Source organism: Entelurus aequoreus, linkage group LG14 (assembly GCF_033978785.1).
Source record: "Entelurus aequoreus isolate RoL-2023_Sb linkage group LG14, RoL_Eaeq_v1.1, whole genome shotgun sequence".
Classification (NCBI taxonomy): Eukaryota; Metazoa; Chordata; class Actinopteri; order Syngnathiformes; family Syngnathidae; genus Entelurus; species Entelurus aequoreus.
The window spans coordinates 27,068,159-27,081,213 of record NC_084744.1 but is presented as its reverse complement, the minus strand read 5'-3'; the positions used below and the strand labels follow the sequence as shown (position 1 = coordinate 27,081,213).

The 13,055-nt window shown below is 38.6% G+C and overlaps 2 protein-coding genes across 3 annotated transcripts in view; one reads left to right on the top strand and one right to left on the bottom strand.

Moving 5' to 3' along the window:
• LOC133664598 (oocyte zinc finger protein XlCOF6-like) overlaps positions 1-13,055 on the top strand; it is a 183,537-nt gene that overhangs the window by 139,929 nt on the left and 30,553 nt on the right. The gene's annotated exons all lie outside the window — the stretch shown is intronic.
• On the bottom strand, positions 4,001-11,645 carry LOC133664691 (H-2 class I histocompatibility antigen, K-D alpha chain-like). Its single transcript, XM_062069529.1, is given in 7 exon segments — positions 4,001-5,320; positions 5,475-5,549; positions 8,597-8,614; positions 8,713-9,450; positions 9,673-9,951; positions 10,117-10,383; positions 11,512-11,645. Coding segments are annotated over 4 exon segments (846 nt in total). The 5' UTR covers positions 11,570-11,645; the 3' UTR covers positions 4,001-5,320; positions 5,475-5,549; positions 8,597-8,614; positions 8,713-9,208.

Below are 13,055 nucleotides of genomic sequence, written 5' to 3'. Positions count from 1 at the left end.
TGTGTCATTTAAAATCATTTGCAGAGTAATATAAATATTAATTGGTCCTTTTTAGTAATTCAATAACTGTGAATTGATATAACCTATTAGTAGATAATCCATGACACTTAAAACATTTTTTATTACAGGATAACAATGATGTAATGTACCTTTTATGAATATTTGTACACAACATTATTGTATAATGTAGCAATATGTTTCAACAATGTTTATTTCAACTACTGTCCATGTCATGTTTTATCATACCTGGTGTGGTGGATTCAGAACTATCCTCTACTTGGCCAGTCTGTGGGATAACTTCATCCATGGAAGCAGCAGCAGTAGTTGACGCTGATGTTGACGTTTCTGTAGGTCCATGCCGCACTAGTCTTCTTCTTCTTTTCACGCTAACTGTTGATGTGTAGCCCATTTCTAACAATGGCAAAGGGTGCTCATTCGTTGGTTTACCATGCAAGAAATGTTTACTGCAGATCTGTGAGTCTTTTGTAGGCTTCCAGTCCACCCACTTGTTATTAGTGTGCTTACATTTCCTATTACGGCCTTAATCCATCTTATTTTCATGTCTGGATCTTTTGGAAACGGGTACTGTTTGAATGGTGGATCACAAACACATCTTCCTGAGTCAAAATAACACTCATGAATGTCACACATAGTTTGTTACCATCTTGTGAGGTGATGATGTACTATTAGAACATCTCACAACTGCGCAAATTGTCTTTGACATATTGAAAAATATACACGACGCGGGATAAACAATAAATCAGAAATATATCTACTACTATTCACGCTAAAGAGTAAAAAACCACGGACTGACGAAGTTTACTAAAAAAGTATGGAGTCGCTTGGCTTTGTTTATCCCTCACAAACTTTGACCTCGACAAATTGGACATGCGCAGAAGCCAACTTGGAAGTGGTCCATTGAAATACCGGAAGAGATCACCAATGCAAAAGATAGCAAAAAGAAGCATACAACACAATTAATCTTAGCATTTTAATAAACACATTAGAATGGTATGGTATAATGGCCTTGAACTGGGTTAGAAGCTACATAACTATTGATTAATTGATTGAAACTTTTATTAGTAGATTGCACAGTGAAGTACATATTCAGTACAATTGACCACTAAATGGTAACACCCAAATAAGTTTTTCAACTTGTTTAAGTCGGGGTCCACTTAAATTGATTCATGATACAGATATATACTATCAAATACTATCAAATATATACTATCATCATAATACAGTCAAGATAATCATCAGAGTATATACATTGAATTATTTACATAATTTACAATCCGGGGTGTGGGATATGGGGGGGGGGGGGGTAGGTTTGGTTTGTATCACCACTTCAGTCATCTACAATCAGCATCAACAATTGCATCATCAGAGAAATGGATATTGAAACAGTGTAGGACTGACTTGGTAGGATATGTACAGCAAGTAGTGGACATAGAGAGAGAGATCAGAAAGAATAAGAAAAAGTGTCTACATTTGATTGTTTGATTGTTTACATTTGATTATTTACAATCCGAAGAGGTATGATGTGGAAGGGAGGGTGTTAGTTTAGGGTTGTAGCTGCCTAGAGGTGTTCTTTTAGTGCGGTTTTGAAGGAGGATAGAGATGCCCTTTCTTTTGCACCTGTTGGGAGTGCATTCCATATCGATGTGGCATAGAAAGAGAATGAGTTAAGACCTTTGTTAGTTCGGAATCTGGGTTTAACGTGGTTAGTGGAGCTCCCCCTGGTGTTGTGGTTATGGCGGTCATTTACGTTAAGGAAGTAGTTTGACATGTAATTCGGTATCAGGGAGGTGTTGTGGATTTTATAGACTAGGCTCAGTGCAAGTTGTTTTACTCTGTCCTCCACCTTGAGCCAGCCCACTTTGGAGAAGTGGGTAGGAGTGAGGTGTGAGGTCTAGAAGTAATCTGACTAGATTGTTCTGGGATGTTTGGAGTCTAGATTTGAGGGTTTTGGAGGTGCTAGGGTACCAGGAGGTGTATGCCCATGCGTAATTGAAAAAGGGTTGAACGAGAGTTCCCGCTAGAATCTTCATGGTGCTTTTGTTGACCAGAGAGGAGATTCTGTAGAGAAATCTTGTTCGTTGGTTGACCTTTTTGATTACCTTGGTTGCCATTTTATCACAGGAAAGATTAGCCTCTAGAATGGAACCTAGGTAGGTGACCTCATCTTTCCTGGTGATAACAATGTCACCCACTTTTATAGTGAAGTCCTTGACTTTCTTAAGGTTGATTTGGGACCCAAATAGGATGGATTCTGTTTTACCCAAGTGCATGGATTGTGAACTTCAAAGTCAATTGTTTAATTGGCAGTGTGCATCAATACAAAGTGAATTACTTTATATACACTTTAATATCACTTATCATGTTCTGTCAGTTTTATTGTAGTCTAATGGCTGTGTGGCATCAGGTTGACAAGCTAACTGCTAGTTGAATATCACACCCTGGTTGGGGCCTGTTTGTAGCATTGGACATGTTTGTTAGCCCCAACTTACCATTTACAATTATTGTTGTGATGCTATTTACATTATATTACTCATTACATTACTTAGGGCTGGGATGTTCAAATTCTGTGCATCAATGTACATGTGTATACACAGCTAAGTGATGTATATTAACAGCCTGTAGCAGGCTTGTGCCTATATTTCATTGCATTGTGCTCACTTTAGTTGATTTATAATGATTGTATTTGTTTTGTGTAGGAAATATCTCTCTCTCTCTCTCTCTCTCTCTCTCTCTCTCTCTCTCTCTCTCTCTCTCTCGCACACGCACACGCACACGCACACGCACACGCACACGCAAACAACTCATGCAAGTCTTCAATAGACAATTGAACCTACAAATCTGGAATTGGACAATCTATTATTCCTCCTGCACTCACTTGAACGAATAATTGCTGTCCCTACAGGAGGCAATACGTGAAGATAGGAGAAGACACTTCTAAAAACATGTTCTAGACCAAAAATGACTTCATATTCTCTACTGCTCGCTAGTGTTACATATCTGAGTTATTGTGCAGAAATATGGGAAATACCTAGAAATGTGCGCTTCATTCACTAACGGTTACAAAAAAGATCAGTTATAATAATATAATGTTGGATATAGAGAACATTCAAACACTTTATTTATTGAATCACAAATATTGAAATTCAACGATTTGGTGCAATTAGCAAACAACTAAAATGATGTACAAAGCAAACTATAACCTGCTAGCCAAGAATGTACAACAATTATTTTCTACAAAAGAGGAAAAATATAATCTTAGAGGAAAATCTAATTAAAAACATTTGTATGCGCGTACAACACCTAAAACCTTTAGCATATCTGTTTGTGGAATTAAATGATGGAATGGATTAACCAAAGAAACCAAACAAAGCACCAATATGATCCAGTTTAAGACTGTTCAAAAAGTACAAAGAAGAACAATTATGATGAACATCTTGAACCTTTTTTTGAGATAATGATTATTTATGTATTTAATATTTGTTTACTTATACTTATTTATATTAAATATTTATTCATTGTTCTGTTACAGAGAACAAGGAAATGGGATAAAATTGCTATGACATGAAAAGGGGTAGGATTAAATAAGCTCTGCTTCTTCCTACTCCTTTTCGGACGTGTTGTCATGAAACAACTGTAAATATGTGATGCATTACATGTATCGTATGCATGTTCCACATAAACTGAACGGCAATAACACCAGACAAAGTGCGCCCCTTTTAGGCTCATTACGTGACACGTACTTTTGTTTCTCATTCTAATTCTGTTTTTCAAGAGACGCTTGGCAACACCAAATTCACACTAAATAATTCAAATGGCTGGGAAAAAAAATCCTATTTTTTGTCTCACAATCTGCTGTTTGTGCTTGTGTCTTTTTTACAGGAATACTTGAGACATTTGACACTTGTTTTGCATGACTGCAAGCTGAAAGTGTTATCATGTGTGTAATGACAAAGCACCTCCAACACAGAATTGTATTTGTCAAGTTTTTACTGAATAAAACAGCCAGAATGTACATGAAACATAGTACACATAAAACACTGAATATCAAGAGTATATGAACGGCCTACCTTGTTTACTTCCCAAATGACATCCTCGCCATGTTTGGCAATCAAGCAAAAATATGACTGCAAAAAGGATAGGAAAAAACAGCAAATTGTTTCAAAAAATATAAACATTTTGCAACGCTTTGTCATAAATGTTGTGTCACTGTCCCCCTCCGTCACACTAACTGGTAGGTTGGCTACCCAATTCACTACTTTTGTAGGTAATGACCAAATTCCCTCGTTTCTATCAATTCACGTAAAATCAAACGGTGCCATAGTTGGATACCTTTGTTGCATGTGACGTCATGTCCGGTTTCAGACTGGTCATGTCTGCTTTCAGACTAAACACGGGCTCACGTAAACAATCACTCAAGCAGCACTGAGGCCGGATTCAGCCAAACTCCCTCTAAGTCATGTTGCCATTTTCAACACCATCAAAGTGTGCTTTATAAAAAAACGCTCAAACGTAAAGTAATGCTACACTCTTTCAAAATGTGCTAGCTTATTGCTAATTTACATAGGATTTGCCATAGACAGGCTACTATTAGCATGAGTGTTTTTACATGGCGATTTCAACACCTTGGAATTTGGTAAAGGAAACTACAATTAAGATTATAGTTGGAATTTTACAGTTTTGTGATGAGGACAATACTTACAGTATTGACACTTTGTAGGGCACAACCTAACAAAATCGTCTTCCTGGAAAAAAGCTACTTTCTAGATTGACAACATACCATAAATAGTTATACAGTGCTGCCATCTAATGGTCTTGGAAGTGCAACTGCATTGCAAATGAGACTAATTTCATCAGAAAACAAGATATAACAACTGGACAGCAGTTGTCATAATCATCATTCTTAAATTTTACATAAAAAACAATTAACATTAACATACAAAAGTACTTAAAAATGGTACTATTGTTCCAAAATATTAGTACAAATAATGATGACATGTGACACAAGGTGATATTCACTGATAAGCAGCTGTCTATTGGTTTGAAAAGGAAAGAAGAAATCCTTGTCAATGTGATGACACCTGAGCCCCAAATGATGACATCACAACTACATGGACACAAAGATCAACATCAACATGATTGACTGGCAAAATATTGTTGAAAAATGCAGATTTTCTCAGCCATAAAGAGCCAAAGAAGACATGATGGATGAGATGAGGAGCAATTAGTGCATAAATGTCCAAGTGTGATGAGGTCCCTCAGCGATGGAGACATCTCTCTGTGTTCCAGTGCACAAAGCATCCTGGAGGAAGAAGATGACTCAGCACATTCCCAACAAAAGCAGGTGAATCCAAGTGCAGATGTTAGCATGTGGCAGAGTGAGAGCCAAGTTGAACATCATCTTCACACAAAGTCAGAAGAACATTTGGAGGTGCATGAAAAAGAAAAGTCCTCACTGTGTGCCCACTGCTGTGTCTCACTTAGCCTTCAGCCTTCACGTCTCTCTGAGAGCTCGTTACCACCGTCACCAGCTGTCGGAGCACAAAAGGCACCGTGAGCTGGTTACGCTGCTCATGCTAGAATTTGGGAGGTAATCCTCCTTTTTCATTGTCCCATTTACTCTCTGTAAAGCACCAGTTCCATTGGCAGCAAAACAGACCCAGAGCATAATACTACCACCACCATGCTTGACGGTAGTAAGGGTGTTCCTGGGATTAAAGGCCTCACCTTTTCTCTTCCACACATATTGTTGGGTATCGTGGCCAAACAGCTACATTTTTGTTTCATCTGACCACAGAACTTTCCTCCAGAAGGTCTTATCTGTGTCCATGTGATGTTAGATGAAACAAAAATGCTGCTGTTTGGCCACAATACCCAGCAATATGTTTGGAGGAAAAAAGGTAAGGCTTTTAATACCAGGAACACCATACCTACCGTCAAGCATGGTGGTGGTAGTATTATGCTCTGGGCCTGTTTTGCGGCCAATGGAACTGCTGCTTTAAAGGCCTACTGAAATGACATTTTCTTATTTAAACGGGGATAGCAGATCCATTCTATGTGTCATACTTGATCATTTCGCGATATTGACATATTTTTGCTGAAAGGATTTAGTAGAGAACATCGACGATAAAAGTTTTGGTCGCTGATAAAAAAGCCTTGCCTGTACCGGAAGTAGCGTGACGTCGCAGGTTGAAGGGCTCCTCACATTTGCACATTGTTTACACCAGCAGCGAGAGCGATTCGGATCGAGAAAGCGACGATTACCCCATTAATTTGAGCCAGGATGAAAGATTCGTGGATGAGGAACGTGAGAGTGAAGGATTAGAGTGCAGTGCAGGACGTATCTTTTTTCGCTCTGACCGTAACTTAGGTACAAGGGCTCATTGGATTCCACACTTTCTCCTTTTTCTATTGTGGATCACGGATTTGTATTTTAAACCACCTCGGATATTATATCCTCTTGAAAATGAGAGTCGAGAACGCGAAATGGACATTCACAGTGACTTTTATCTCCACGACAATACATCGGCGAAGCACTTTAGCTACGGAGCTAACGTGATAGCATCGTGCTTAACTGCATATAGAAACAGACGAAATAAGCCCCTGACTGGAAGGATAGACAGAAGATCAACAATACTACCAAACTCTGGACCTGTAACCACACGATTAATGCTGTACCGCCTGGCGAAGCCTAGCAATGCTGTTGCTAACGACGCCATTGAAGCTAACTTAGCTATGGGACCTCAACAGAGCTATGCTAAAAACATTAGCTCTCCACCTACGCCAGCCCTCATCTGCTCAACACGACCCGTGCTCACCTGCGTTCCAGCGATTGACGGCGCGATGAAGGACTTCACCCAAACATCGATGCGGTTGGCGGCCCGGAGACGGAGGAAGTCAAGGTGAGGACAGCGGCGCGCGTTGTAGCTTTCGACGACACCCCGGCCGCCATCAGAGTCGGCAAGAAACATATATTTCCCAAAAGTTACGTACGTGACATGCACATAGCGACACGCACGGACGGGCAAGCGATCAAATGTTTGGAAGCCAAAGCTGTACTCACGGTAGCGCGTCTGCTATCCAACTCAAAGTCCTCCTGGTTGTGTTGCTGCAGCCAGCCGCTAATACACCGATCCCACCTACAACTTTCTTCTTTGCAGTCTCCATTGTTCATTAAACAAATTGCAAAAGATTCACCAACACAGATGTCCAGAATACTGTGGAATTTAGCAATGAATACCGAGCTGTTGGTATTGGGATACAATGTGTCCCAATACTTCCGCTTCAACCCTTGACGTCACGCGCATACGTCATCATACATAGACGTTTTCAGCCGGAAGTTTCCCGGGAAATTTAAAATTGCACTTTATAAGTTAACCCGGCCGTATTGGCATGTGTTGCAATGTTAAGATTTCATCATTGATATATAAACTATCAGACTGCGTGGTCGGTAGTAGTGGCTTTCAGTAGGCCTTTAAATGGGACAATGAAAAAGGAGGATTAGCTCCAAATTCTTCAGGACAAGCTAAAATCATCAGCCCGGAGGTTGGGTCTTGGGCGCAGTTGGGTGTTCCAACAGGACAATGACCCCAAACACACGTCAAAAGTGGTAAAGGAATGGCTAAATAAGGCTAGAATGAAGGTTTTAGAATGGCCTTTCCAAAGTCCTGACTTAAACGTGTGGACAATGCTGAAGAAACAAGTCCATGTCTGAAAAGCAACACATTTAGCCGAACTGCAGCAATTTTGTGGTCAAAAATTCAAGCAGAAGCTTGTGGATGGCTACCAAAAGCGCCTTATTGCAGTGAAACTTGCCAAGGGACATGTAAGCAAATATTAACATTGCTGTATGTATACTTTTGACCCAGCACATTTGCTCACATTTTCAGTAGACCCATAATAAATTCATAAAAGAAGCAAACTTCATGAATGTTTTTTGTGACCAACAAGTATGTGCTCCAATCACTCTATCACAAAAAAATAAGAGTTGTATAAAGTATTGGAAACTCAAGACAGCCATGACATGATGTTCTTTACAAGTGTATGTAAACTTTTGAGCAGGACTGTACATGAAGACAGACACGCTGAATGGATTGTGTTCTCTATTTTGCTCATTTCAGAGACTGCGCAGGAGTTAAGTAGATGAGGTTTGCACATATTTTAATACACAAACCTTTAGTAGATCAGGCCCTTGATGTTCATTATCATGACGACTCATCAAAAGTTGTCTGTGATACTTTCTATTGCGTGTGCTTACACCAGTATCAAGCTACTCCTAATGGAGGGACGCTTTTATTTTCCTGCTAAGCTTGTAACACGTGTCTACATCACACCTTAAAACAGGAAGTTTGTGAGTTGACCCTTACAAAGATAGCAACAATCCAGAATGTTGATGGTAACAGAAACAGAAAGTCAATATTATATTGAATATACCTGACATAACAAAGATGAATATGTAATAAATGATATTAATAGCTTAAATCTTTGTGGGGGTAAACTTACAAAGTGTGTGAGTGATGCTTCACCACTGCTTTGTTTATTGTTATGCTTTCCAAGAAAGAGAAGATGTTTTACTTACCAGCTGGATCGTATTGGGCTGAAATGAAAGAGAAAGCAGGTGAAATTCACATCTCATGAATGAAAGCAGAGACTTTTCCGCGTCTTCCTGAAAGAGGAAACATTTGTGTCCCTCACCTTGTCTGCTTGGGCGACGCTTGATGATGAAGATGATGATGGCGGCCGCCAGGAGGACCACCACAGCGAGGACCGCCAGCGTGGCAGTGACGGATGGAGAGAAAAGGAGACAATGGAAGTAAAGATAGAGAGAAAGGAGGTAAAGATGGAGAGAAAAGGTGATAATGGAGGTAAAGAAGGAGAGAACAAGAGAGAAAGAAAGTAAAATGGAGAGAAAGAAAATAAAGATGAGAGAAAAGGGGAGAATGAAGGTAAAGATGGGGCAAATGAAGGTAAAGAAGGAGAGAGAAGAAGAAAATAGAGGTAAAGGAGAGAAAAGGAGGAACGTGAGAATGAAGGCAAAGATGGAAAGATTGGACATAAAGATGGAAAGAAAAGGAGAGAATGAAGGTAAAGATGGATAGAAAGGGAGACAATGAAGGTAAAGATGGAGATAAATGCAGAAAATGGAGGTAGAGAAAAGGTGAGAATTAAGTTAAAGATGGAGAGAATGGAGTTAAGATGGAGAGAAAATGAGAGAATAAAGGTAAAAATGGGGAGAAAGGGAAGAAGATGGATAGAAAAGGAGAGGAAGAAGGTAAAGATAGATAGAAAAGGAGAGAATGAAGGAAAAGAAGGAAACAGAAGGATAAAATGGAGGTAAAAATGGAGAGAAAAGGAGAAAATGGAGATAAAGGTGGAACGAAAAGGAGAGAATGAAGGTAAAGATGGAAAAAAAGGAGAGAATGAAAGTAAAGACTGAGAGAATGGAGGTAAAGATGGAGAGAAAAGGAGAGAATGGAGGCAAAGATGGAGAGAATAGAGGTAAAGATAAAGAGAAAAGAAGAGAACGGAGGTGAAGATGGAGAGAAAGAGAGGTGAAGAGAAAAGAGTATAAAGAGACACAGTGTAATGTCAGTAATGTTCCTACAGGGGGAGTGCTAACATGTTAAAAGGTGAAAGTACAAGGTGTGCCTCTACCTGTTCTCATTAGGACCTTCTTCCCATACTCCACATACTTCTTCAAGTAAGAAAGACATTCCTCAGTGTAATAATATTTGTAGTAGTCTAGTCTAAGTATTTCTTGGTCCAACTTGAGTTTGGTGGGGAAAGCTTGTTGTTTTGCTGCAGTCCATGTCCATGTCTTCATGTCCAACGATAGGAAATCTTCTCCATCATAACTGAACTGCCTCCAACCTTTGACCTCATCAGTCTCATCATTCCATTCACATCCTGACATCTCCTGGAAAGTGTGAACACCTGAGAGACACAAAGTGTTGTAAAGCAGAGTGAAACTAACACTTTGTTGTAGGTTATTATGGGATGGACAGAGACAAGGTATATCAGTGCAGTAATGTGTGTTTTTAATACAGTATAAAAAATATCAAATATATTAGAATAGTAGAAAGTTCAACATAAACAAACCTCCAGTTTGGTTGAAACGCTTCTTAAGTGTTTCAAAGTTGTCTGTGTAGACATGTTCTCTAACAACATTGTACTATGTTTGTCTCTGCCAGTAGTTTGGATCCTCTGCTGTGATTTTGTTCATCCAGTCCTGTTTGGATTCTGTTTCATTGATGTTGTTGTCATAGTAACTAATCTCAACTTCATCAACATAACCAACCTCCACATACTCTGGGAAGTTTGGAACTTGGGAGGATGCAGTGATGAAATACTTGAGTGAATGAATCACTGAAAGACAAAAGGCAGAAAAAGAACATTTGATTGTTTAGTTTCATGTGAACAATTCCTATTTGAAATGATGCTGTCTTCATTTCAACTTCAAACACTGCTGCTTCTCACAGTAAACAATCACTTCCTGTTTTAATATTTCATATTTATACCTCACTTTAAGACCACACACATGAATAACTTGACTTATTTCCTTCTACAAGTGTAAGTGTCAAATAAATACATGACATTATTGCTAGCAGAGAAGTAAAAGTCGTTTTTCTAGGTGAGGGGAAGTTCAAACTAGTGATGTCACTGCCAAAGCATGGAAATATAGCAGCACCTTATGGAATGTTTACAATGGAATACAACAACAATATTAGAATACTCTTCATTTAAATATTAGGACTATTCACAGTAAAAAAGCATTTAAGAAACATGTAAAGTCACTTTTTAGACTTAAGAGTTCATCTTTCATGTTATCAGTTTGACAACTCTTTTTTTTCTCTTTCCCTTTTTCCTTTCTTTTATTGTAACTGGATGTGCGTATGTTCTGTAACTGGATCTGTGTACTCTTATTTTATTTGATTATTTGGAGAATTTTCTTTTTCCTTTTATTTGTAACTGGATCTGTGTATTATTATTTTACTTTGAACTTTTGAAAAGGACCCCAGGAAGACTAGCCTGGCGTTTGTGTGTCGGCTAATGGGGATCCTCAATAAACAATAAACAATAATTCATCCATCCATTTTCTACCGCTTGTCCCTTTGGGGGTCAATCATATCCATTATTTCAGAATAATTCCCAACAATAGAGTAATTATTGTGTACATTAAATTATTCTGATCCACATCTCATCTTATAACTGATACTACTGATTGTTTCCTGGATTAATGATTGTTATTTTCCTATTTAAAAGTGAAACCAACGTTTCCGGAAATGCTCAAGTAAAAAGTTTGATGTATTTTGCTGCTAAAGTGAGACAACTTGAACAAGTTTGACTCATGAAATGTTTGAGCAACAAATGGAGATGCAAACTATTCACTGATTGATGTTGGTGAAAAGAGAAGATAATAATTAGAATAAGTATTTAGGATGAAATGAGCATGTAAGAATGAGGTGTATAACGTTGTAAAGAAAGTGGACTTACCAGGCGTCACGCTGTATGTTTTTACAACTAGGAGGAATAAGAACAGCAAGTTCATCATTAAATGTCACAAGTGCACAGGTCAATAAAAAAAGTTTCCAGTTTTAATCCTCTGAGAAAAACAAGGCGACGACAACTTGCTTGACGAGTAAACATGAAATGGACGCCAAAGCGGAAGCGAGCGTAAATAAAATCTCCCCTGAGCCAATGAGAATTTGATACGTCACTTGTCACCAGGTAAGATGGTTTGCTACACGCACACACATATGCTAACTGCTGGCTGGATTTCGGGGAAATCACGTGACTTGAAATAACTTCCTGGAGGAGGAGACAAATATTTGACAGCAACGCAGTTCCTCCACTGCAGCTAACACAGGAATATTAACAAAATAAAAGTCATATCATCATTACAAGAATAAAAGTGAATCTAGCGAGGGTGACGTCATGTTTTTTGAAGCAGCTTCATTATAATACACACACAAACTTTATAGGAACAATACACAACATTTTACATAAATGATATTGTAGAGTCTAAGCGTTTAAAACACTCTTTTAAAAGGACAAAAAACAATGACCTAACACTTTGGTTTAATTTTTAATTGTTTGTATTTGTGTAATAATTGAAGAATTGAACATACATATACAATGCACACACATATCAAGGCACTTTCAATACAATACTATTCAATATTTTATAGCAAGTTAAACAATTACATAGGAATATAAAATACATCAAATTAAATACAATGGCTCTTGGCACATTTGTTCTGTCCATCTGACGCTTTGTGCTGACTTCACCCATTTTACAGTTTTCTTTCTGTTTGTGATAGTCAGTCATATTTGGCAGTTCTGCCTTGCATGGGTTAGATTCCAAGCCAGGGTTAAATTCCAAGCCAGGGTTGGATCAGGGAGTAAAAACTAAAGCTGAAACAAGTCATGTGATTGACTCGCTGTGGCCAAAGTACTAAAAGTGGGAGCAGGGAAAAGCGTGAGGCTGAATCTTCTGGTGGCAAAGCATCCAAGAAAAGGAAAGTGAAATGTGAAATTAGACACGGTAAAGCCAAACATTGACTGGACGCTTGATCCAAGTCTCTTAACAGTAGTGACCATCATGAAAGATAAAGATGGTACATTTCAACATGATAGGATCTGCCGCTATGATTATTACTGACTTACCTGTTACATCTCAGGGCAACAGGTGTGTACTTGTGGTTATGGACTACTTTACACGCTATGTCAAACTTTTCCAGCGTGCCTTTACAGTAGCAAAATGTATGTTTGAGGCCAAATAATGACTTTAAAAATTTAGCATGCTAACATGCTAGCATGGTCAGCTGATCAGCTGATCCTGGAGGTAACCAAATCAAAACTAAAGCTTAGAGGGGACTGTTGCGGGTCCCAAACTCTGGAACCATCTCCCTCTCCATGTGAGACAGGCCCCTTCTTTGGCTATGTTTAAGACCCTTCTTAAAACCCATTTTTATTCACTGGCTTTTAACCAGCATGATATTTTAAACTCTTTTTAACTTTTTTTTAAACTTTTTAAC